Source organism: Sander lucioperca, chromosome 12, assembly GCF_008315115.2.
Source record: "Sander lucioperca isolate FBNREF2018 chromosome 12, SLUC_FBN_1.2, whole genome shotgun sequence".
Classification (NCBI taxonomy): Eukaryota; Metazoa; Chordata; class Actinopteri; order Perciformes; family Percidae; genus Sander; species Sander lucioperca.
In genome coordinates, this window is record NC_050184.1 from 28385517 (window position 1) to 28412363 (window position 26847).

The 26847-nt window shown below is 40.7% G+C and overlaps 1 protein-coding gene across 1 annotated transcript in view; it reads right to left on the minus strand.

The window, feature by feature from the left end:
- LOC116061976 (cadherin-4-like) overlaps positions 1 to 26847 on the minus strand; it is a 255802-nt gene that overhangs the window by 117331 nt on the left and 111624 nt on the right. The window contains exon 3 of the mRNA XM_031316355.2: positions 21961 to 21984. Coding sequence (XP_031172215.1) covers positions 21961 to 21984 — 24 coding nt within the window. The remainder of the gene's footprint in view (positions 1 to 21960; positions 21985 to 26847) is intronic.

Here is a 26847-nt window from a genome sequence, read left to right on the forward strand (position 1 = left end):
ATTTTATTTGCTCAGTAGGGCACAATGCCCCCAACCACCACTGACAATTCTAGATCTTCACCGTCTCCCCAGTGCAAAGCCCACCTGAGACATGGTAAAATCAGAGTAATGAAGTACGCAGCACACTCGAAATGGCATCAATCAGATGACAGCAGGAGGACAGACAACAAAGGAAAAGAGAGGGGGAGTGGCATCACAGAAAAAGAGAATGGAAAACTCTGCTAATGGGATGATGAAGAAACTTGTGTGCAGCTATGAAATATTACACAGCCATACATTAAAGGAATGTAACAGAGAGAAAGGGAATGTAAATGGGTATGGAAAAAGAAGAACAAGGCCAATAATTTGAGACCGCATATACCCTTTATGGCAGTGTCTGGTTGGGTTCCCCTCTCTGACAGCTTATTAAAGTTTCATGCTAAAATGAGTCAATATTAGATGTGACATTTTCAGGGTGAAGTAGTCTGGGGCAGATATGGGAATAGGGTAAGGTTCACGTTGCCATGGTGGCCAAATGACCAGTCCTGGCCAGAGGGGACCCAGACAGGAAAAGGTGCTTCTATGTCAGCAAAATGATCTTGCCTCAACTAAAAAAAGACTGCCTATCCATCTATCAATCTAACAATCTATCTATCTAAGACAATTTAGTAATATTCAGTATCTCAAATTGGGCCATTTTCAGGCATTTTCCCTCCATTTGTGTTACTGCTCTTACAAAAAGAAATACTCCACACTTTCTCACTGCTGCTTTCTGGCTAACACACACACACACACACACACACACACACACACACACACACACACACAAACGGATGAAAAAGGCTTAACACACCTTTTGAAATACAAAGCTTTGTATGTTGTATCCTAACACTATTGTCTTATTCCTTACATTCTTAACCTCTGGTTGCCATATCTGTGCCTCATTACTTCCTTTTTGTGTTATTCTCAGTTTTTAAGATGTCTTGATCATAGGCAGCACAAAGACACAAAGTGACTGGGATCAATCTGTTCTTTGCAAACCCCAATGTGAAGGAAAATCAGTAGTGAAGATGGTTGTAGAAAAGATCCCTGGGTATTTCCTTTCCTTTGAGAAGTGGGGAAGAAAGTGAAGACTACATTTAAAGATGAAAACTGTTTGAAACACACTCAGTCAGATACATACTTATAATTTGTTACATTGTTTGAAGATGTGAAAAGGGAAAAACATGCTGTCAAGAGACAGGGCATGACATAGAAAACAGTAAAATGTGGAAAAATGACAATGCTTAACTTTTGTGAGACAAATTTCATCCTCTGCTCTTTCATCTGTGTCTCCTGCTCTTCCTGTCGAACCTTTAAAGAGGTCATTTGACAGGCCTAAAGCAGGCCACACCGGAACCGAGCTGCTAACAATCACAGTGCCTAACCTTTCATTTCCTGGCTTCAAGTAGGAAATCAAAGGCATCGAACAAATGATTTAGGGAGGAGGGGTGGGTGATAGAGACAAGGAGCTTTAAAAGGCAGAAATAAGGGGAGTTAAAAGGGGGAAGGAGAGAATAGTGAGAGTGATTGACAGTAAAAGACTGATAGACTCAGCGAGAGCGCTCTTTAGTTCACTGAGAGTAAAAGGGCGTGTGCTAGAACAGCAGAGAAGCAGCGGGAAGTCAGAAGAATCGGCAGACCAATTAGATGGAACAGTTTAAAGTTCAAAATCCTTCTCTATTCACACGCTCGGCCTTCATGAGCTTTCTGCTCTCATGAAAGAGCACAGACACACGCACATACCGCAAAGCATTCCACACCAACGCACACACAGGCTCAGGGACTTGTTAAGTTGATATACAATTCAATATGGGTTGAATAGAGTGATTTGCCATAATTACTAGAATGAACTTATTTACATGCTGCTTCTTTCATGTGGGATTAGGACTAAACACCAACTAAACAAGCCACATGCAAATTAATGCAAATTGTGACAGGAGGTGCGATCTCATTGGAGCCGTTGGCAAATATGTCCGCACTGAGCAAGCACATCTTATTCCACTCTTCACATACTATCCACTTAGCATGCTTTGATCTGCCAATATCAATCTACATGGCTGCCCACGAGTACAGGTCCGTAGACTGAATCAAACTTACATGCTTCTTTTTCATCTCGTTCAATCAGTATATATTTGGGGAAGCTTCTGAAAACAGCTAATGACAGTAAGGTGAGTGAGACAGTACTCCACGGCATTAGCTGATGCCCTGATTGTAAACTGGAGAGGAGGAGATAGTGTAGAGGTTGTAATTTCACACCTTAACTTGCATTCCCGCCTTTCACTATCACTGCAGCTGAGGAGCGAATACAGAGAGAAATGTTTCATTTTGTTTCTGAGGAATTGGCAAATTGGACAGAACATTTTAATCTTACCAAAGGCCGGGGAGGTGGGGATGTGTGTTTGAGTGTGTGTGCTTGTATGAGGGGGTGTGTAACTACACTGTGTACAGTTTGTGTGTCTGCAAGGGGAACAGAGATGTTGGGACTTGGCATCTCTCCTCTTTAATGAGTATCTCTGGAGATGGCAGGTGCATGTTCAGCCATTCTTTTACAAGCTCAGCAACAAACAGGCCAGTCCTCTCTCTCCCACTGCAATTACCACTGTCATTAGCAGGATCACATTATAAACAACACCAAAACAAGCGATATTGCTATTAAACCCACACAAAACACTTCTGAAGTACTGGCATCAGCATACACACCTTGATCTATCGCAGCAATTTAAAAAAAGAATACAGTAATGAAAAATACTGTATGTTGTCAAAGACATCTCCTGATGTGTTTGAATCAAGAGATTATTGAGTCTTTGCCAACAGCGAGTTTCTGTTTTTGGAATGATTTCCTAATGAGTGCAGGCTCCGTCAGTATCATCTTTTAAAGCCCATTTTTAAAAACATCAAACATTTACGTAATTATCTTTACTTAATAGTCTTTGAAGTGCCTTTTCATGTTTTTTTTTTAATGATAACTATTTTGGCTAAGATGCCATCTCATTTTTTGTATTATTCCTGTTAATTTAGTCACTTATGTGCTTTGAAAATGGCTATGTCCATAATGATAATGCTGATGATGAATGGTAGTTGAAGAAGTAGTAATAGTAGTAGTAGTAGTAATGTTGTTATTAGCAGTAGTGTGTTGGGATGTTTGGAGCTGTGCATCCCATAGTAATACTGAGTGTGACTGGGCCCCCAAAACCCCAGACATCAATAGGTAAGCACTATTATTATGTTTAGGCTATTCTTTAAAGCCTGAGTAGTACCAGGGGAAATCATCTATTCTTCTCTTTCTCTGCCAATTTCTCTCTCTGGCTCAACCTTGTTCCTTATATAGATAACAAACACCTCCTGTGAGCTGCTGGGATGCATTTAAAAAACAAATAATGAACACATTTGTAATTTAAAAGTCCAAAGGGAGACAAATCTGTGATGTCATGCAGAGGACCTTCATCAACAATTTTAAGTTTGAGGCGAGTTTGTGGCCCTGATGACAAGCCACAGGGTGGGATAATTACTTGCTGTGCATCCTGAGGTGTGCGCGTGTGAGGATAGCAGGCGTGTCTGTCTGCATAGATAAATGGTAATCAGCCAGGGGCAGCAGGTGAGAGATGGAGATAAAAAGTCACCTGTCACTTTTGGTAGATTGATCTCTGATTAGGTTTAACTCTTGTTATGTTAGCACTCACCCAGGCAACTAGTTTCAGCCTGAAAAACAAAAGTCCAGCATCCGCTTCACTGAGTTAAGACATTAAAAGCTATGGGAATGAAGTGAGAGTGAAACCGAAACAAGTTTGTCATGCCATAGATGTGTGTAGGTTGGTTAACCTGCTCACACATAGGAGATGCAAAATGCACTGGGGCCATTAGCCTCACTGGGTGGTCACTTCTAGATGGAAGATCACACACTACACACAAACACACATAACCACTACCCACTCCCTCTACTGGGTTCTGTGATTCAGCCGAGCAGGAGTGGAAGGGAGGGGAAGGTTAGTGGGTGTTCAATCCTTTGAATTCCAGGAGAGGCTGGAGTTGAAGTCTGTTCTGTGTTCTCCCCCGTCATAGCTTGCCTGGGGCTGCTGGGACCTTTATTTACTGGAGCTGACATGCCAGGGGCAGCAGAGAGCCCTAATTGCTTCACGGCCTCGTTGAGCAGCGTGATGCGTTCACACTGAACATGGATGTCTCACAGAGAGAAATGAAGGGGCAGTGGCAGGGAAAGTTGCCCACGTCTGCTTTTAAAGACAACCCTGATGCACGCATGCACAGAGCAATACACCAATACACAAACAAAGACTGCTCTATGAGGTGCTAGCAGAGAGATCTTTAATAGCCTGAGTGGACCAGAATGAGTACCAGAGAGAGCTTTAGCACGCTACACAACACTAACACTCAAACAGTAAGCGGTAACACTTTACTTGAAGGTATCGACATAATCGTGACATGACACTGTCATAACTATGACATGACACTGTCATGAATGTGTCATAAACGTTATAAACAAGTCCTAAACGTTTATGACGTCTGTCATTAAGTGTCATTCGGTTTTTGTCACGACAAGTTGACATTGTTTGGGTTGTCTTGATTATGACAACTTGACATTAATCAAAGTGACGTTACCAGAAGTTGTCTTGGTCATGAAAAGTTGACTTTAAATTTGTTCGGGATGTCTTTGTAATGACAACTTGACATTAACCAGGATGACATTACCAGAGGATGTCTTTGTCATGACAACTTGACATAATGTCATCCTGTTTAATGTCAAGTTGTCTTAATAAGGACACTCCAAAGAAATTTAATGTCAAGTTGTCATGACAAAGACAACTTCCGGTAATGTCACTTTGATTAATGTCAAGTTGTCATAATCAAGACAACCCAAACAATGTCAACTTGTCATGACAAAAACTGAATGACACTTAATAACAGAAGTCATAAACGTTTATGACTTGTTTATAACGTTTGTGACACGTTCATGACAGTGTCATGTCATAGTTATGGCAGTGTCATGTAACGGTTATGTCGATACCTTCAAGTAAAGTGTTACCCAGTAAGCACAACTCAGCAAATACTCTGCCTCAAGTTTACCACATCTCTGAATGCATCATATTATAATTAGGGACCCATTTCTAAAATCTCCTCTTTGTTGCACATTGCGATGATGTACAATGAAATTAAAAGACAGCACGGCACATTATGCCGATGCACTCACACTGCTCAGATACTGCATAAACTCTGGTTTAATCAAGTCTAATTGTTGAGATTATGAGGACTTGTGTATGTTAATGCCTCAACAAACACCAGAACTGGAACATGTATTGTCCCCTAGGAGGGTTTACATATTTCCCCTGCTATTGGTACATGTTAAGCTGTGAGTCAGCTGAAGACAAATATGATATTAGCTAGTGAATTAAAATAAGCACTTCCTCGTAAAAAGTCATCTGGCTTCATTCATGACTGCCAACATCAAATTCTGGGTAAAAGTTAGGACTCATGAGCATGTTATAAATAAATGAACAATTAAGAAATGTTGACCTGTTATGAGCTAATTGGTGCTTCATTTCTGAATCAAGTAATAAATTCAGCACTCTCTGGTCTGCACTATTAAAGACACGTTGACATGTTGACAATTACCTATCCACTTGCAATTTGCACTGTAACTAAAACTTTATACTGCAGCCACATCCCTTTTGAGAACTCTCATCCAAACATAAGAACAGCATCTGACAGGCTAATTAATAATGAAAGCTTTCCTCCACCCTGGAATTCTAATCCCCCCAATAGGATTTCTATTAATGTTGATTGACCCTGGCTCAGTCAGTCCCACTCTGGCACAGCTCCATGTTACCCCTGTGCCTTCTTAGGTGCCAGTTCAGGTTAGCTGATACATGAATAATTCCCAGTGGACATTAACACTAAGAAGTAGGGCAGAGGATTCAGTGGTGTGCTCCTCTTCCCACCCTGGCTCTCAATCCCCTCATCAGCAGGCTGTTAATATTTAATTATACAAGCTTCATTTCACACTCTCCAGCTGAAACTGTGAGGGGGAGATGGAGGTGCAGGGGACCACTATGAGAAGAGTGATAAAATAGAATACTGGGAGTTGTGCGGGTTGATCAAGCATACAAAAAAGAAAAGAGGTAAAGAGTGTGGAGGAGTGAGATGCAAGTGCCATTATGCCTGCAAGTTTAACCAGGCAAGTCAATCAAATACTTTTATATGTGTAGTGGTGGTGGACCCATAAGAGGCGACGGCCTATTAATGGAAACCTGAATCCCAACCGAAAGCATCAGATGCCATCACACAACTCATATTATGCTTTCCATCAACATAACTTTTTCTGCAAAATGTTAAGTTTTAACATTTTTCATTGTTTCTATTTTCCATGTGATATAGGGCATATTTATTCTCCTAAATGTTAACTTTTAATTTTTAATTTCTGAAATTAACTGTTAATTTCAGTCCAGCGCAATAATCCGTCCTCCCTCCTCAAGCTAATGCAATACATACTACGGTGTTGTCACAAATGGCCACACAGATCTCTGTTATGCTTATCCTGTATCTATTTATTTAATCTTCCCTTCCCTGGCTATATGAAGGCATTTCAGACAGCTGGTGCTTCTGTTGCCCGCTAAATGTACTTAAAAACTTTTTGTTAAGTTCAAACTATAAGCTACAGATAACTCTGTGTCAGAGCAGAACATTTCTAATCTTTGAACCATAATTAACTCTAATAACAGGGGATAACTGGATCTGCGGCTTCCTAAAACGTTTCTGTGTTCATATTTGCCTTTTTTTTTTTAGCAGATAAGTGCAAGGACTTTTCACATCATATACTCTCTGACAGAGGAGAGGACCTTAATGATACAAACAGACAAATTAGGCTGCTGTGTATATTAGGATTCCTCTATGTCTTTCTCCACACTCTGTTTACATTTTATACATGACCAGTTTGGAGACTGGAGATCTCCTGACAGGTTCCACAAGCTAATGATGAGTAGGTTAAGGGCGCCGCTAAAACTTTCAAGCAATGTGGAGGTGACGTGTACAGTTTTAACAGAATTATTCAAGAAATATGGAACTTGCATGTACAGTATTTAATGTTGAAAATTCATCCTAATATTAGACCTTTGGGCTATTTCCTTTTTAACAAATCTTGTAGGAGTGAGATCTTGCAGATGAAGTGGTAGAGCATTAATAATTTATGTCTGAGCCTTTTTATAGAGCACAGCCCTTGAGATTCATAATGCTATTCACATTAGGTCTCAGAAAAAAAGTTTAAGTTTTAATAAATAGGTATTAAAACTTTAACTGATATTAATAGCACCAATTAAAGGGCATACTGTGGAGTTATGCATCATTTCTGTACTAGTAGAGTGGAAAACCCACTCGGCAAAACCTCCCTTGCCTGCTCTGTGTCTTTTACTCACTTTATCTTTATCTTTTTAATTCTCTCACTCACACACACACACACACACACACACACACACACACACACACACACCCTTTATCTCCCTTTATCACTGTCTCCTTTCCAAATAAGAGATAATACACAAAATTGACACTCCATTGCAGGGATTGTATAGAAACATTAACATCTGTGCAAACCTTTTATGGGCATCATAAATAAAAAATCAAAAAAATAGTTCCGTCTGCAATAAATGCGTGAGACACAGCATTTTACTCCACCTCATCATTTCATAATCAATTCACTGAACATTACTACTATAAGATGAGAGCGCCTGACCATCCGTGGTCGTGATTGATGAGCAATTTTCCTTGTCTCCCACATCATCGTTACCTCCAGTGTGCCAGGTCAAATGGTGTGTGTTAGTCAGCCAATAGTCATTCATTTCAGTTTATGAAGTGGAACCTGTGCTGAATGGTCATGCCATTAAAGACATTAGCTTGCACGTGCTACAGGCTACATGTACCAAGTGCATGCATGTCAGGCTGTTTTAACCAAAGCTCTATTTAACAGGTGACTGAAAGGGCCTGCATCATGTTAGGGCTGGTTGTCTCCACTGAATCTCCAGTACAAGTGTAGCAGGCCTTTCGCCATGGCCAGATTTAGTAGCACTAGAGAGGCAATCTCTGTGGGATTTTTCTTTCTTTCTCTTTTTTGTTTGCTCTGATGCACTACTGTGCCTGTGGAGATATGATGGAAGGGAGAAAAGAGAGTGTTTCCTTTATTCTCCAGTTCTAAACATGGGACTATAATTTTCTTGCTGGAGCCAAGAGAAGGGGTTGACTTACATAATGGCTTGTGTTCTAATTTGTGTACGGATTTATCCTGCTGCTTGGCTAGTGTAATGCTAAAGAGTCTTGTGAGCTGATCAGCACGAGCAGTCAAAGAGGAATGAGATAGCAGAGTGGGCAAATGACAACAGAGAAAAAGAATGAGAGGGGAAGAAAGAGAGAAGCTCAAAGAGAGAGAAAGGTTCTGCTTCTTTGCTCCGGTGATTCCCGATGAAATTGATTCTCATAGCTCCAGAGATCTCCCACTGTCCCCATTCTCCCCTCCGTCCCGCCTCTATTACATACCTGTCCAGAGGATGAATGATCTACACATTACCCATGAGTACCGCTGACCGATGCATGCATCAGTGACTTCCAGTGCTTAGGGACTTCACAGACACGTTGAAGAGACAGAACAGGAAAGACATGGGAGAGGAGATGGCAAAGGATTGGTAAAGGAAAGAGAAACGATCAAAGCTGCTGATGGAAATGTGCATGGGAAAGAGAAAGTCAAAGTGAGTCAGGGGGAAACCACCAAAGTGACAACGGTGAAAAAAGAGTGGAGGTGTGATTAGGGCAGCAGATGGAGATGTGCAGGTGAAGGTGAAAGAGATAATAGAGGAGATGAGTTGGTGTATTAAGAGGAAGGTAGGGGAATGAATGAGTGAAGTTAAAAAAAGATTAGGGATTCCCACTGAAAGAAATGAAGATCAGGTGGAGAATGAGGCTCAGGGAGCTGGTGTGTAGAGGGGGTCCAAATAGCTTGGAGGGAGGCAATCAGGGCTCAACCGTGTAGTTCACTGCTGCTCTCCCGGGGGATAGGTGTCACTTGTGTGGAGAAAGAGAGCAGCCACTTTAATGAATGGAGGTCTTTATCTGAGCCTGAGCGGCAAGTTATGACCTACTGAGTAGACATTATGGAGTGGGCTCTTTTTCCACGGTTCTGATCCCCAGGGCAGGGGGGAGAGCAGGAGGGGAAGGGGAGGGACTGGTGGAGAAGGGAAGAGGAAGTTCATATTTGGTGCCTTATTTTGTAACAGGGTATGACATCTCTGGCCTCCATGCTATAACAAAGCCCCGAAGCATGGTCGAGCATCACTGACGAGAGGAGCATTAGTGTGGAAGGCTGCAGGAAAACCACACAATAATAACACCCACTGGGAAGGCCTCAAACTGAGTTGAATCCCTGCTACTTCTTTCTGCATTCCTACCAGGGAGATGGGATTGTTTTAAAGGTATTCAAGGAAGCATCCTCATAGCATAGAACATGTATTTTTTTTTTTTTTTTTTTGTAAAAGTTTTTGTCCATCTAATGAAATAAAGCCATACAAAAAGGAGAGTTTGGATTTCCCAAAGTAGTAAGTAATTTCACTCTTATGAACACTGGGAGCAAGTTAATTCTCTATTGGATTAAAACTCGTAATTCATAACAGAGAAATGTACTTATTATGTTGTACTTATTGTTATTCTCTTTTTTTTTTTTTCAAAGAAGTGAAATACATTTTAAACAGGTAGAATGTATGTGGTATGAATTACCCATAAAGCCTATGGGAAATGTCAACAACCTCCCAAAGCCCAAAGGCTCTGACAGCGGAGACTCTAAGCTGCCCTTAAGAATAAGTATGAGCGATAACTTGTCTAGATTTGTTAACCCCGTGTTAGACTGACCTAAGCTTTTGCTAGTGTATGTAACCCAGCATCTTGTTGACTGTGAAGACAATGATCATAATGGTTATTATAATAATAGTTATGAATAAAAGAGCATTGATGCAAATAGATGCAACACAATGTGCGGAGGATATGAAAACTAAAACACAGATGCAAAAAAAAAAAAAAGTGTAAGCAATGAATTTATGAATCCTGTATCATTTAGTAGTATACTTGTAATTGTCCCAGAATCTCCCTATACTACCGCCTCCGGAGGAGGATGGAGCCAGTCTAAACCCTCTGTTCTCAAGCTCCGCAGGCTCTGAGAGGAGCTTGGTTCCCCCGACGCTCGCTGATGGCTTTAATTGGTCTCCTCTGGCTAGGAACAGAGCACAGGAATCCCTACCTACTAATGGAGTGAGCTGCAACAAGAGCGATAACGCTCACACACTGGAGTGTGCCCATACTGTACATGTTCAATCGCACAGACACACACAGGCGGGTATGTGCACGCTCACCTGTACACACACACACACACACACACACACACACACACGTACAAAGTAAGCATGTAATCCACCGGGGAACCCCGCCAACTCTTTCGATCTCCCTCCTCACTGCATTCAGACATAAATCCATATGCCTGAAAACCTGCCATAAAAATCTGATCCTATGTAAATATACTTTTCCCTCACATGTGATGTTGGAAAAACGAGTTGCTCCCTCCAGGAACTGGCTGTTTGATTTCTACCTGTTAGAAGGTTAGTGTTCAGGGACTATTTCCCAGATCCAAGGTGAGGTTAAAGGAAAGGAATGAGTGCCACACAATTTGAAAGCTAGAAAGACACTATTGCAGCTTTCCCTGTTTTTTACTTGTAGCTAATATGGCAGTTCTCGGATTCAAACTCCACATGGAATCCCATCTGGTGGACTGATAAGCTATGCTTCAAAAGATGTGGGGAGGAGAAAAAATAAAATATGTAGAAAGAGAGTATCATACAAGAGCTAATGTCAAATTCTTGTTATCACTGATAACTTGAATACTGTGTATGGTGTCTATAAATCATATATCAGAAATATTAAGTTGCAAAGTAAAAAAAATAATAGAAGAAGAAAAACTGTTTTCCACTGTTGTCTCTCTGGGGAACAATTATAGATGTTATTATTCTCCCGGACAGATGCTGTTTGTACTGAGTAGACCATCTCCAGAGCATTGCAAGATGAGAGGAAGAGAGAAATATACAGATGGACTGTAACACCACTGGTCAAAGTACAGCACACGAACCTCCTCTTTATCTAATGAGCATTAGACAGACAGAGAACACTCCCTATCTTGTATTGCTCAGGTGGGAATTACGGTGCTGAGGACGGGGAATTGCTAAAAGCAACACAAACACACCCAGCAACTCCCCTCAGCCTCAATACCACAAACAGACCTTGAAAAAGTACATGATGGCTGAGGGTAAAAGAGAGGGGGGGGTCAATGTGCAAATTACATTAAAATGAAAGAAGAGTAAGAATGAACTGTACAGTTGGAGCACCATTTCTTTATCATTTAAACTATGTGCATTTACTGACTGAACAAGAGCGCATGTCTCTCATGTGTCTGAAGTTCACAGAAACAAAGCTGACAGCAAAGATCAATCCACAAAACTCAACACATCCCAGCGCCAGCTATCACTCTAATTGCCTCCCTCTACTGTTATCTTTAGCATCAATCCCATGCTAATGCTGCACCAGGTTATATTGGTTATGGGTCTGCAAAGATTCAACTTCTTCTAATGAGCATTGGCTTTCCATATAGAGCAAAATCTTTTTTTCTGCAGTGGCTACAGACCTCTGTATGTGCAGTTAAGTTGTGTACAGTATTTGTGCCATTATAGCATTGTGCCAATCTGGATTCTTAATGGGTTAAGTAGTGTTTACGTTTCAAAGACTTCCACATGAATTATTGATGGCTGTGAGCTGATTTGTGCTCGGAATTAGCCTAGAATAATCCATCTGGGCCTATCTTGCTTCATAGGTGCCATGTCGCTCTCCAGGGTAAACAGGCTGACTGCAAACTTACGTAGCTTAGCAAAGTAATTTGTCCTGATTCCTTCTGAGAGTAAAATGGTTACTTAAAGTGGCAAAAACATCTTTAGCTTTAGAGGACAGGCCCTGTGAGCACAACAGGAAGGTGACCATGGGGCTTGAGTTGTGTTGCTGGAACCACAAGACATGCATGGATGTCAAATGAATAAATTAACAAATAGTTTATACAGTAGACTAATCACTTTGCAAATCTTTTTCATTATTTGCCAATGGGTAATTCCTGATCCCATCAGGGCACCAGAGGAGCATAGCAACATTCCCAAAGAGACCTGGTGATCATCATCTCCTCTCACCCTTATCCCTTTGTTAACTCATTATAATGTCATTTAATGAGCAATTCTTCTTTTTCATCTTTCTAAATCCTTAACTGTCATTTTTTTCTGCAAGGCATCTTTTTCTTCTGGTCATGACATACCTGCAATGGTCTCCAAATGAGAATGCCTCCGGAGTTTTTCTTTGTTTGCTTTCAAAGGAGGAAACCCTGGGAATTCTACAATGTTGGTAGAAGGGGGAATGTGGGGCCTGAATACGTGATGCATCAAATACACCTCACAATGTAATACTTTATCATCCCCTCTTTTGCGCATCTCTCTTGCTCTCTAATAAAACAAAATCATATTACATGAGCCCGAAGGGAAGACAGTAGTAGCATAATGATTTGCTGTAAATGTGTCCGTGCATTGGCTTGTACTGTAAAACATATACTCAACAGAATGCACTGTGAATGGGAGAAAAAAAAATTGAATAGTTATCAGATGAAGTCTGAACAATGCTGGAGGAGAGCTGAATGAAGATAGACTTCTACATTTGAGAATTCCTTCCCACTGCGCTTGTGTGAGTGATGCCAATTTGTCCAGACCCCGATTCATTTTCTTGGCCCTCTTTGGTGTCAGAAAACGAATAGGCTTTGCATCTGAAGTTTGGTAATAAACTCTTGGATTAGATCCATCCCTCGGACAGAAATGAACCAGCCTAAGCAAAGAACAAAGACGAGTTTTCTCAGCAGTCTGTCAGAGGCAACTGGCTCTGCATTCTTTCCTGTTTGTGTGTTTTCAACTATTAAACTTACTTATTAATTTTTGGCATGAGAGTACCAATCTGCCATCACTGTGGTGACATGCTTTTGAGCAGTGGATGAGGTTTGAGAGCACAGCACTATAGAAGCAAAAAGTCTGCTTAATTAGTGTGACTATGGAGTAAGGAGATGTGTTTATCTCATTATGGGCATCTGAATGAATTCACACGCCTCGCTGAAAAGTTTATAGCTGTAGTTAAATGTTCCTAGAAGAAGTCAAAAAGTGTAAAAAAAGGGCTGACCTCTTACAAAAGATATGTGGAATTGAATGTGTTGCTGATTACTGTGGCTCGGGGTTTATAGCAAATGGCAGAAGTGAGGGTAAATTTCATGTTTCATGGTGTGAATTGTGCACCAGTGTATGAACAAGACTCACCAGGATTCTCAGCAGCTTTTCTCAGGTTTCACATGTGTCCATGTACTGAGCAGAGATTGATGTACTCTATCCTCCACTATCTGTCGTTCCCTCCCTGTTGGTAGCCCTCTGTTTCACCCTGCTGAGCTAATCCAAGCCGGCCAAATCCCTCTGCCGAGCAGGCCCACATACAGTAGGAGCTGTCCTGCTGGGTGCAATATGCCACCCGCTTCCATGGCAATGCAAGCCCTGTAGGGCGTCAAGCCCAACTGTGGTGTCTTGTCAGTAAACAGACAAAGATGTATGAATCATCTAAGTGACTCGGAGCAGGTAGTCCTATGACAATAGCATGTTGTTGAATCATGACAAAGAGTTATTTGCTTAATGGGATTACTGCAACTCTGTCCCTGGGTGACACCACACTGCAACACAAGCATCTCTGGGCTTGCAACCACAATCTAATCTTCCAGATACCTGCCATACACCATCAGATACAGTGCTGATGTACCTTTTAAATAGAACCGCTCTACCAAAGAGAGAACAGTTATGATAAGCTGCGGTCTATCTCTACATAGTCAATTACACTTAGGCTGTACGGATGGCCTGACAACTCCATCCACCAGTGCAATCAGGGTTGCACCCTGCTGAGCAAACCACAGAATATCAAATTAAGTCCATTCGTCAAGGGAACAGGCTGTTCTCATATCTAATTGGCAGTTGAGGCTTAAGAACAGGATTCTGTAAGAGTGGTGATACGTTTACTTCCATCTCAAGTCTTTTTGTTATACTTGTCTCTGCTTTTATCTGCTCTGCCTTTGCCTGAGAAGTGTTTCAATGCCCAGACAGCCTAAATGAGTCTAAGATGTGGGTCTGCTGAACTTCTCTTTGTGTGGTTGGTGTCTTTATCTTTAGCCCTGGCCAACACTCAATTGGACATGTTACATGGTTTAGCCTGGCAAACAAAGCACATATCAGCCTCTTGTGAGCAATAACGAAGAGCCTTTCACGTTGTTACAGAAAAAAATACTTTCTGCTTCATGAACAGTTGACACCATTTTACAACCTATGTGTTTTTTTCACCAATCTTGTCACAGAGATTTTAATTATGCTCGTTTGGGGGGTCCGCTGTGAACCTACAGTGTCTTCTGTTGGCATTTGAATCCTATATACCACAGACCTTATTAGTTTGCCTGAGGGAGTCAATAGACAAGATCAAGTCTATAACAACCCTTCTCTCCTGCAGAGTACATGCAGCTGAATAAAAAAAAAATGAAGGTCAAAATAATCATAGTTCTCATTGCAGGGATCCAGAGTGGCAGGACGCAGCAGAAAACAAACCACGCATGTTCGCACATACTCATTCAGTCTTTACTGCTACTAGGAAGCCCGGAAGCAACTCCCGTTACTGCAGTACACACAGGGATTTGAGCAATTTAACAGCATCCAAGAAAAATGTGGGAGTAGGTTGATGGTAGTTCAAATACATTCAATTATATTAAAATTGTAGTGTTTTAGTTGCGTGGGCAGCCTTGAACAGCCAAAGCATAATTTTGAGCAGGAATGAAAAATTAAATGAAATTAATTAAATTTAAACTAGCTTGGTTATACAAATGATGGTTGCAGCTTGCAAGAGTGGATTGTCATTCAAATGAATGTTGCAGAGACAGAAGGCTTGTGCCATTAGACATACTACTACTGTATTGTAGTGACCTGGAATAAGAGGTGGCAGACTGACGACAAGACTAGGAGTGTACAGCAACACTATCTGCTCTGTGAAACAGTACTTAGGCACCGCAGTGCTTTGAGCTAAATGCTAACACCTGCATGCTAACATGCTCACAATGACTTTGCTAACATGCTGATGTTTACTATGTATAATGTTTACCATGTTCACCATCTTAGTTTAGCATGTAAGCATGCTAAATGTATCTAATAGGCACTTAACACACAGTAGATCAGATCAGCTGAGGCTGGTGGGAATGCCATAAGTTATACAAGTTTTTGGTCATTAACCAAAGTATTGGGACAAAACAAAATTGATAATGGTGCGAGATAAACAGTCAGGGGAATACCAAAGTTATTATAATTCATCCCGAGGGAGACATGAATGTGCAAACCAATGTTCATGGCAATTCATCCAACAGTTGTCAAGTTATTTCACTTTAAACAACAAAATGTCAACTGCTGGTTGGGCTAAAAAGTTAGGGGAACACTAAAGTCATTCAGATACATTGCCTAGGAACAATAAATGGTTCACATTTTTGTACTAATCCATCCAGTAGATGTTGAACTATTTCACTGACTGACTGAAACCTTTGGCTTGCTCGTGACGGTAGATTAAAAATCGTGGGATTACCAACGTTATAAGGAATCAACCTCTGGACACCATGGATATCTGTACCAAATTTCATGGCAATCCATCCAGGTTGTTGAGACCTTTTCCTAAAAGATCAATAAATAATAATTTTAGGGGTCCAAAAACCCTGGAGTAGTTTGCACAATAGGCTTCAATATGGCAAAACTTATGAGTTTTAAAATGAAATTGTATTGTGTCAGTAGGCACGCCGCAAGCCTGGCGAAAAATCATAAAGTGAACTATGTATGAAAGTGTTAGGAATAAGAAGCATACAGTCTGTGACTACTTTCAACCTGTGGGAAAACACATATTGTGTTCCTTTTCAAAACAACACATTAATGACAATGTATTCTAACACAGGGGTTTTCAAACTTTTTGTGTGTGTGGACCACTATTTGTGATCAAGAATTTTCACGGACCACCTCATAATACACATAATAAAATATGTCTACACACAGTCCTACCTGAATTAATCCGCACCTCTTAATAGGCCTACTAGCACTAAAACTATAACTGGTTGCCACATATTTAATTTATTTATTTACTCAAGCGCCCGAGGGCATAATCAGGTTCATTTGAACAACAGGCTTATTTCCATAGCAATGGAGTATTAAATCTATACAGTAATAAGAACACTTGGATATAGTCAACATTTCAAAACCTTTGGCGATTTTAGGAGATTATTTATCTTCAGAGTTTGGACTTGAACGTCACGGCCGAGCGCCACGAGCCTATTTAAGTAATAACACAATAACTTGACAATTTAATTTCAATTTCAATTTTATATCAATTTTATATCAATATACATATTCTTAATTTTTATGGGAATTTCCTGGTAAAATGAAGGTTAAAAAATAGGGCTGTCAGCGATGCGATTAAGGGCCGAGCATAACGCATTCATTTTTTTTAATCGCATTACTCGCATGCCGCCATTTATTAATTTATTTTACACTTCACTCTGCTTCGTGTCATGCCTAACAACGCCCCTTATGGGCAGTGAAAATAATAATAAATAAAAAAAATAAATAATATTTCTTCACAAGAACATGAAGGAAGTCAGTTGGCATTGCGACATCGTTCTATTTTTATTATTTGTCCGTTTTGCTCTCATTATCCAGCTTGTTATTTATTGTTTGATTCAACCGGTTTTTTTTAAATCTCAACGCCTGTATAAATAAAACAAAAAACAAAAAAACTTCAGCGGTTAAGAGGTTGGTTTTGTGATGGCAGCATTCAGGTAATGCCCACAACGTCCTGAGCACTGAACACTTTAACATAAAAAGGTGGTCAGGATCAAGGGAGCATGATGATTGCATTAGCTTTTTAATTAGCCCAGACAAGGTCTCTCACACATCATTATTTACACCTTAGTTAGTAGTGAACTTAATATTTATTGTTGTGTCTGAACAACGCTGTAAACTCATCGCACTCTGGTGTCAGAGGCTTTTTGGAGCTGGATTTATGAGGCTGTTAATCGCCGGGAAAATCAAATAAAAGGATTATTGCATTGTGATTAGCAGTTACCAATTTTGAGAATTAAGCTGTAGGCATTTTTTAGTTGCTATGTTAAACATGGATGTGCTCTTTTAGAGTGCCGAAAAAAACTAGTAGCCTAGTTTTTGCACTCCGATTTCTATATTTTGTATTAAGGTTAAAGACATCCTTAATTCTTATTTGGATGTGTTCTTTGTAAGTCTGTGCTGTACTGTCATATGTAGCCTTTAGCTAATTGTTAAATTAGCAAACCCTCACAAGAGGAGGGAAGAAATGTTGAAGGTAAATTATTAATAGACTTACAGTAAATATTCTCAGCAGCTTCAGGCATAAGATAACATGGTAAATGGACTGCACTTATATAGCGTTTGTTTACCTTATCGGACAAAGCAATTTAGAAATTGGCCTCTCATTCACACACACACACACACACACACACACACACACACACACACACAATATGCAAATGCTGGCCTGCCCATTCAGTGTTCTGCCCAAGGACACTTGGACATGTGGACAAGAGGAGCCAGCCACCCTTATATTCCTTAATAATGAACAATTACGCCATTAGAACCCATGCAATCTTTAGACTCAATCCTTGTAAATCTATATTCTCAAGTAGTTTCCCCAAGTACTTTTAAGAAGGCTTTCCAAACCAAAGTCCCTTTCACACATGCACTGCAAACCTGAAATTATCTGACATTACCCGATAGTGCTGTATGTGAGAACACAAATGTCTGAATCAGTTGGATCAGATATCAAATGGTGTTCACCCTGCCAGCTCCCTCGTACAAAGTCTACGTAATCTCCGATTGAGCCCAAAATGTGAGAATTCACATGAAGTGAGTGGGCGTGTTGATGACGTTTCATATGGCTAATGTAAAACCTGAAGAAAACAAACAATGCAGAAATCGTTAGACAAATTCAAGAATGGCAAGAGACTTGATTGTTTATGACTAAATTACGAATGGCTCCATGGCGCGGTGTTATGTCCTGTCTGCTGTAGGCTCTGCCCAGCGCCACCCCTAGTCCAAACCAAACAGACAATTTCAAGTGAAAATGCATCTGATACAGACAATCTCCTGCTGTGTGCTATATGAGTGAAAGGAAAACTCCGGACTACGTCGCAACCTGATTCCTCGGACATTGTCCGGAGTTCATATCTGAAAACGGCTTTACTAACATACTAGCAGCACACACTCCAGCACAACCACACATTAGGATGCCTTGTATGTGCACCAGAGAAGGATACCTTCTATCCAACAGGATTTGGAATCAAAGATGAATCCTGAAATGTTCAAAAAGGTTTAGAGATATTGGCCTTTTGATTGATCTTCTATCATGCTTTTTTAGCAGAGATGAGAAGCAGTCAAAAGTCATGGATCCCAGCACGCATCTTGAATAGAGTGTGTGGAGTTGTTTACAATCTGCTCATCAAGGCAAGGGGTAAATCTCTTGCTTGCAGCTTACTTTTTTCTCCACCTTACTCCACATGACAGGAATCAATAGCCAGATTGGTTGTTCTCTGAATCTCTGTCATTCGCTTTTTTCTTCCAATCACTTTGCGGTGTATATGCTTGATGCCATGTTTGAGTCATAAATCTTTGCCTTTGCAAAGTGGGAGGAGTGGGTGCATGTGTTTATGCACACGCAAGTGTGTGTATGTACTATATGTGCCTGCACCATGAGTACGTGCACATGCATAAATGTTTGTGGCTCTGCGTATGAGAGACCCCAGTTGGGTATTACCACATATCAGTGTGCCTGTCTTCTCTGAGCGGGTGTCTGAATGTTTCATCTAATCATTAAACGCTGACAGGCTTCACAGAGTAGCACCACTGATCCCCGTCTGAAGAATACGGTGCCTGACTTCATTAGCCCTGTTAGTACTAAGCTGCTTTACCCTCACTCACGCCTGGCTTAACCTGCACAGTGATAAATGCTGAGAGGAGAAAAAAAGAAGGGAAAGAAGGGTAAAACAAAAAGAAAGCAGGGACAAAGGCATTTAAATAGAGAGGCAAAGGTTCCAAAGTCAGGTACAGAGGATGAATAAGTGAAAGATGGGAGGGGAATGGGAGGGCACAGAGCGTGTGAACCTGGAGTTTTCAGAGGCAGGGGAGAGGATAAATCTCAAAGTGGTGTTTGAACTGAGAGGGATTTACAAATGCAAAAAGAGTAAAACAATCAATTAACTTGTGTTGCAATTAATCAATTATTACACTGGCACATTGACAGCCAAAGTGCAACTGCACCGTGAGGCTCCAATGTGTTGAGGAATTAGCATTGACCTCTGTGCACACATATGCATCCACACTCATGCACGAGCTAATTCATGCTTGTGCATGTGCATCTAAGCAGATAAAGATATGCACACACATCTTTGTTCTCAGCGTATATCTCCAGTACATTCATCTGGTTTCCCTCCTACCAGGACCCCCCTCCCCTCTCCACACTCAGTCTTTTTCTCCTGCCAGCAGAGGTTTTTGGCTGGCTTAAGTACGCCCACAGGCCCCTGAGGGACAGCCCATGACGGATGGCACTGCGTGTGACTCCGATTCGATTCAGCCCATTTGATAAATTTATTGCTGGCATTTTGAAAATGAAATTAGAGGGACGTCTCCTGGAGACTGTTTTTCCAGCACAGGTGCCATAAATATACTTCATTTGGCAGAGGAGAGGGAGGAGGAGTGTAAGGGGGTGGAGAGGTGTTCGTTAAGGATGTCATTGTGGGGGGGGGGGGGGGGATGTTCCATAGAAGTAGAGAACTAAAGAATAAGGTCAAATTATAATGAGGTCCTGTATTAATCATGATATTGGTGAGGAACAATAGTAAAGGTTATACAACCACAGCATGAAAACTACCTGGACCTAAATACTATGTGCTGCCCTTCAGTCTACCACATGTACTGTAGCATTGTACTCATTTAACAGATGGGAGACCCACATCTCTCATGTTGAATATTAACAGATTGAGACTGTGGGGAGTTGTCATTGCCAATGTGCACAAATGTCCTGCTTTCTCCATCTTTCATGCTCAGGCACACACACAAACAAACACACACACACACACACACACACACACACACACACACACACTTCTATGCAGGTCTTTAAAGAGATGTATACACACAAACACATGCTTTATGTACACTATCTTTGCCTCAAGGCCTCATGGCTCTTCGGCACCGATGGCACTGTCATAGCTGCATAGCCATCTATAACTCACAGTGTATGAATGAATACGGCAGGCTGTTTTTCTCCATGGCAGTCTCAATGCGTGGAACCAAGAGACAGTGAATGTTTTTTTTGATGCCTCAAACTAACCTGAATTGAATAGGACATAATAGATGTGCAAGAAAAGTGAGACATACAAACACAAACAAAAGTCAGACACAGACATGGAAACGTACAGGCTAACAAAAGTGAGCATTCTTTCACTGTCAGGGTTGCGCGGCCTTCTTTATCTCCCTCTCATTTAGAAACGTATGCGAGTGCGGCTGTGTAGGGATGATGTACACCGAGCCAGCCTCTGCTCCCCTTCAACATTTATCAGAGAGTGAGGCTCAGGCAACCCACATCACTTACCTTTATAGGCCCATCTGACAGCATTGTACACCTCATTGTCATCACATACATAAGCCTCACAATGGTGTATGTGTGTGTGTGTGTGTGTGTGTGTGTGTGTGTGTGTGTGTGTGTGTGTGTGTGTGTGTGTGTGTGTGTGTGTGTGTGTCTGAGGGCACACTAAGCGTAACCTGTCACTCAGATGTACTATATCAATGCCTCTTGCACTGTATCTACAAGCAGCTTCAACAGATCTGACACTTTGTAAGGTGAAAAGATGTTGCCATGTTCCTAAAGACTCACTCCTGCTGTTTAGGTTTTTCAAATATACATGTTGTGCACATTATATCAGATCCAGGTGACAATGAAAATATTTTCACCCGCGTTTTGTTCTGCGCTCGTACAAAACAAAGTTTTTATGAGCACAGCAGGAAATCAAAGAAAGTTTCAACAAAATCAGCAGGGAGTTCTCCTGAGTGATTGACTGCTCCTGCTTTGCAATCACAGAGTGTGACACACCCGCTGCTATTACTGTATCTCCGCTATGAAAAGCAGAGGGCTGGGACTGCTCGGTGCATACACCTGCAGGCTGCCATTCAGAACAAGACCCCTGCAGCTGTTTAGACAGTTTGACTGTGTGGTCCCATCATCTAACAAAATCAAAACAGCCTACAGGTACATTCCTACAAACATTCCCCCCTCCTCCATCTCCCGTCTCTCCCCGAAGAGCCACTATGCAAAACAATCACCTCCCCCAACCTCACATTAACATACACATGAAAGTGTGGAGGAGTCTAAACAGAACTGTGATTAGTCTTAGCATAAGACTTACAGAAAGCAATGCAAAACACAAGGCTGTGGGCCGTCTATCATTGCGGGATAGCGGTATAATTTAGTCTAGGTGTCAGTGGGTGTGAGTGATTGACTTTGTAATCAAACAGATTGTTCTGTAGCAGAAGATCTGAATGACTCAATTTCATATCAACATCAACAACACCATGAAATGTTTTTCATCTCGTTAGCAAAAATTGAGAATACACACGGACGCACAGAGCAACACACCCGCATGCCACCCATCTGAGAATGCATGGGGATCCACAGGTGACTGATTGAGTGCTGTCTTACCTTTTTGTGATGACACCGTGGTATCTGTAGATAAAAGAGAGGAGAAACACAGAGGAATGTGTTAGGAGCTGACAGGCTGCTGTATGGTAGACACATAAAATGCAGCAAATGACAGCCATGGCGGTGATTTGCTGGGAGGGAAAAGCGCCACCCAAGAAGATAAACAGTACACAACATCGGGGGTCTCTTATCTCAGACCTGCAAAGAAGATCCACTTTACCACATGCATGCACGCTTAGTTGTGGCTGATCATGCCACATAAGGACACGTAAAGTAGAAGTGTGTCGGAGTAATACACACAGCAGCTTTTTTCCACTCCACAAGAACAAACCAAGAGGAGGAAAAAAGCATCTGAGCAAACATATCAAGGGGAGGCCTCAAGTAGAAAGATGAGAGTCTCCAGACCCCTGGAAACCCTTGATTTCTTACACAATTTACCCTGAGTGGGCTTTATAATAAGTACAAAATAATGCCTTTGAGGTGCAGTGAGACACGAGCAAATCAAATCCTTTCAGTAAGGATTTTAGGTTCTTACTCAGAGCCCACCAGAGACACTCATGACCCACAAGGCTTGGATCAAAACATGGGCTGCTTGTATGTACTGCAACACATTTTTTTATACAACACTGAACTAGTGCTGCCGCGATTAGTCGACTTAGTCAACGTAATCGACCATTAAAATAAGTCGACGGCAATTTTTTTAGTAGACATCGTCGTTTTACTATTGACTGCCTATTTATTTTTGGTCTCCTATCTCAAACGGCTCGCTGTAATTCACCTCCACACCAGTCTGTGCGCGCCCTGCTGGTTAATCTGCTCTCCTCTTTCTTCCCCCTCCACTCTGCCTTCACTGCTTTGATTTGAAAAATGGCAGAGGCTGGTAAAAGAGTGGTCTGTAACTTCGCCGTACGAGTTGAGCAGAGGCTACACAGTTTGATCAGCGGGCAGCGGCGCGGCCGCGGCACACCAGGCCGTCGGATGGTGTTGCTAAGAACTTGCAATGTATAACTATTATCAGACCAGCAAGCGTAAACGCGAGCAGCTACAGGATTTTTCTGTCTTTTCACACCAGAAACATGTCTGACGCGGTGCTGCTGCTAGCCTTGTCTGTACACATGGATGTTTCTTGATTTACTACACTCAAGCAGTAGTATACTTCATGTTAAACATAAATATATACTGATTTGATTACAGCAAAGACAACGTCGGCAGTATTGACGGCAAAATAGGCTACAGAATATTTTGTTCTGTATTGACAGGTGCAATATTTGAAAATCGATTTTTTTTTTTTTTTTTAAATTACATTTATATCTGCATTTATGTCATTTTTTTATTTGGTAACATTTAAGTCATTTATATTGTTTATGACACAGGTGACATTTTATGTTTTGGCCCTTCAGTTGAGTTCAAAATAAAATGGACGAAATAACAAACATTTGATTTTTTTTCCACTTGATTTTTTTTTTTTTAATTAGTCATTAAGATTAGTCGACTCATCGAAAAATTTGTCGAAAGATTAATCGTTAGAAAATTAGTCACTGGTGGCAGCACTACACTGAACATGTACAACAAAAAGCAACTGAAGGAGGTGTGTTTGTGAAGGAGAAAAATACAGTAAATTCCACTTATTGTTCTCATAAAATATTTACTGGTGGAGTGTTTGTAAGCTCACAAGGTTTCATTTTTATTTAATAGACTTGTCAAACTCACAGGCATGCAAGAATAAATAAAAGACAAAGAAAAGCTCTTTTTTATATAACTTTATATAACTTGTACTTTCAGCAGTTGAAATCCTTTAGAACATTTCTCTACTGGCCATGTACCCAATAGTCCGAATGGCCACAGACATGGGAGGGGAATAATTGAATCCGGATGGATTTGTGGTGTGCTGGGCTGAGGAAGTGATAATCCAAAAACCTGCCTAATTGCCAGAGTAAAGATGGCGCCCATTGTGGGGGTGGCTTCGGTGTTTATCAAGGCAGTGTGGCGTGGGATTGGACTGAGCATTAGGGCTTTACACACTTTTGTTTTGTGAGGTGTTACAGTGGATTTGAGCAAATATTGGCCCTCTGGTTATTACATGGTCTGATTGTCTGCTATGCGACTGTCCATAAACTCTGCATGTCTACCCTAATCTGAGAGGAGGCTTCAAATAATTAGTTAGTGAAGCACTCTCACAGCCCAGCGCAGTCAACCTTATCACCAAAAGAAAATCCTTGGTCCATTTCCTTCTTACCCCAAAGGCTTACAAGCTCTCACCATTTTAAAACCTCCAGGGTAGCTGCATAGACGATAAAATATTACACAGTATGTCACAATCACTGGCCCATTTCCTTCTCTTTTTGTTGTGTGTCATGTAAAAGAAAGACTACAGTATGTCAAACACAAATGTCCTGGCAAGTGCTAGTAAGGCAAGTAGACTGACTAAAGCTAAAGCTAACTACTCAAAGTAGATGATAGATTTTCCAAAAATTATGAAAAGTTTTCAGAGAAACACATGCAAAAGGGGGGGGGGGGATAGATATTAACATACCTGATTCTTACATTCAAAACTTCTATTTGTTTCCAACATCAGATAAGATAATGAAAACATCACATACATGGGGGAGGGTGTAACCACTCCAAGGAGAATTACAAATATTATTTAGTGCTTTAAGCATTTAACATTACTGTAACTCATGTAAAATAAAATACGGGTCTTTGGAGAACTGACTTAACTATCTTAAACAAGCAGTGTCTTTGTGCTAAACATTCAAATATAACAGTATAGATTATCTGTAGCTCATCAGTTGACCGACAAATATAGTCCATACAGTATGTTCATCAACAGAGCCCGTGACAGGCACAATCGGAGAATTTACACATTGTTTCATGTCTGTGAATTAAAAACAATCAAAACTATTATGTAGCGCTATTGCAAAACCCACTGGATCCGTCAATGTAGTAAAAGATAAGGAGCTTATAAAGAGCTTACAGGAATTATGATGGAAGCCAAAACCACAAGTCTTACAAGTCTGAGCGACTAAGACAGCAACAGTGACAGGTAACAGATTTTTGCACCAAAAATCTGCTGCCATAGAAACCCTTTTAGTAATAGCTATTTTAAACTCTACTGTTTAGTATCAGGTCAACTTATTTTAAGTAAAACACAGTCCAGTGGATACCCAGTACATAACAATGAGTACAGTAGATGAAGATTTCTGGAAAAGCTGAGACAACACAACTTAACCATGATTTAATTTTTATATAACAAGACGTAATCCTAATTATGGATTAATTAATTGCCCCTACGCACAGAAAACAACGGGGTGCTACATCGCATGTCACTTTCTCTCTGTGCATAATGATATAATATATTAAGGAGGGGAAAAATTTGAGGAAAATGTGGTAACATGCTCTCTATGAACACTGTTTTGATAACGATAAATAACCACCACACACCAGCTTAGTTATAATAAATAATCAAAAGTAAGCACTTCTTCTCTCGGCTTAGTCAGAGCGGAGAGTCCATGCTGATTGGTGTCAGCAGACATAAATAACTGCTGTTTAGGGAGGTAAAGGAAACCTCCGTCATTGATTACTGCATTTCTTCCCAGCTTTCAGTGGCTTAAATGGATTTGGACACTAATTTGCAGTGACTATGTGAGTAGTGTTTTGATATGTCCATGCACCCACAGCAGTACTCCTGTGGGTTTGAGTATTATGTAAAGTAGGCTGTATGTCAATACAGGTTTCCAACTGCGAAGTACAGTATGTATGGAAGCCTAGTAAAAGTTAAGACTGCCCAAAAGCATGCCCGAGGACACTAAAAGCTACATTTTGAAGACACGTTTACAAGAAGGAAATAAACATCTCCCAACTGCGCTGATTTACCTTTCAGAAATTTAGCCTCTTACTGTCAAAAATGGTCAAAGAAAAAGGTAGCGAATACACAAGTGATGGAGAGGAAGACTGACATACAAAAAAAAACCTGTTTTCCTTTGGGTAAACATGTACCCTCTTATCGTTAGACTTTAATGTAATATGATGTCTATAGTTTGAATGGAAAACAAGTCAAGAGGAAAACAGACCAAAGCACATTTTAGAGATCTTAATAGCTAATCAGGCATGGTTACAGGATATTCATGTTGACGTTTATAACATTCATTATCCATTAAAATTACATCTATTTACCCTGTGACTACTTTTTTTTTATCCAATACATAGAAAACCAATTAACATAAACAAAGTAAAACATTGAGACATGAAGACTGTCAACTTGAAATTGCACCAAATGACAGTTTCTGTGCTTGAATTAGGTAATGCTGAAAGTAAGTACGGCATATAATGCCACTGACTGACATCCAGAGAAAATGGGTTTACAACAAACCTCTGGATCTAAAGAAGGATCATAAATAAAAGAAAGAATTGATTCTTGCACATGGTGGGCAGTTACTACTTATTCTGCCACATGTGACATGACTGAGAGATAACTCGCTTTGACACTGCCCCTATGGCGCACATCAAGCGTCACCAAGGTGGTTTATGTTGGCACATTAACAGTGTTATTTAATCAGACATGTAACTAATAAAATAAACACTGTTCCTTGGCCCGCACAAAGAACACAGCTTCTGTTGCTTCAGACCTTGTTTTTTAATACTTTTGTTAAAGCGTAACTCTCACCAAAATGCAACCTAGGGTCTTTTTGCGAATGTACCCGAGTCAAACATTCGTTTAAAAACACCACTTTTAAGATTGACCGTATTTTCATTTTCGGTCAAATGGCCTTTTGAATGGGAGTGCTGGGGGCACTACTATGATCGCATCAAAATCGCTATTTTTAAAACACTAAGAAGGCTCAACGCAACATGAAACTTTGCTCGAAGTATCACCAGGGGCTCTACACA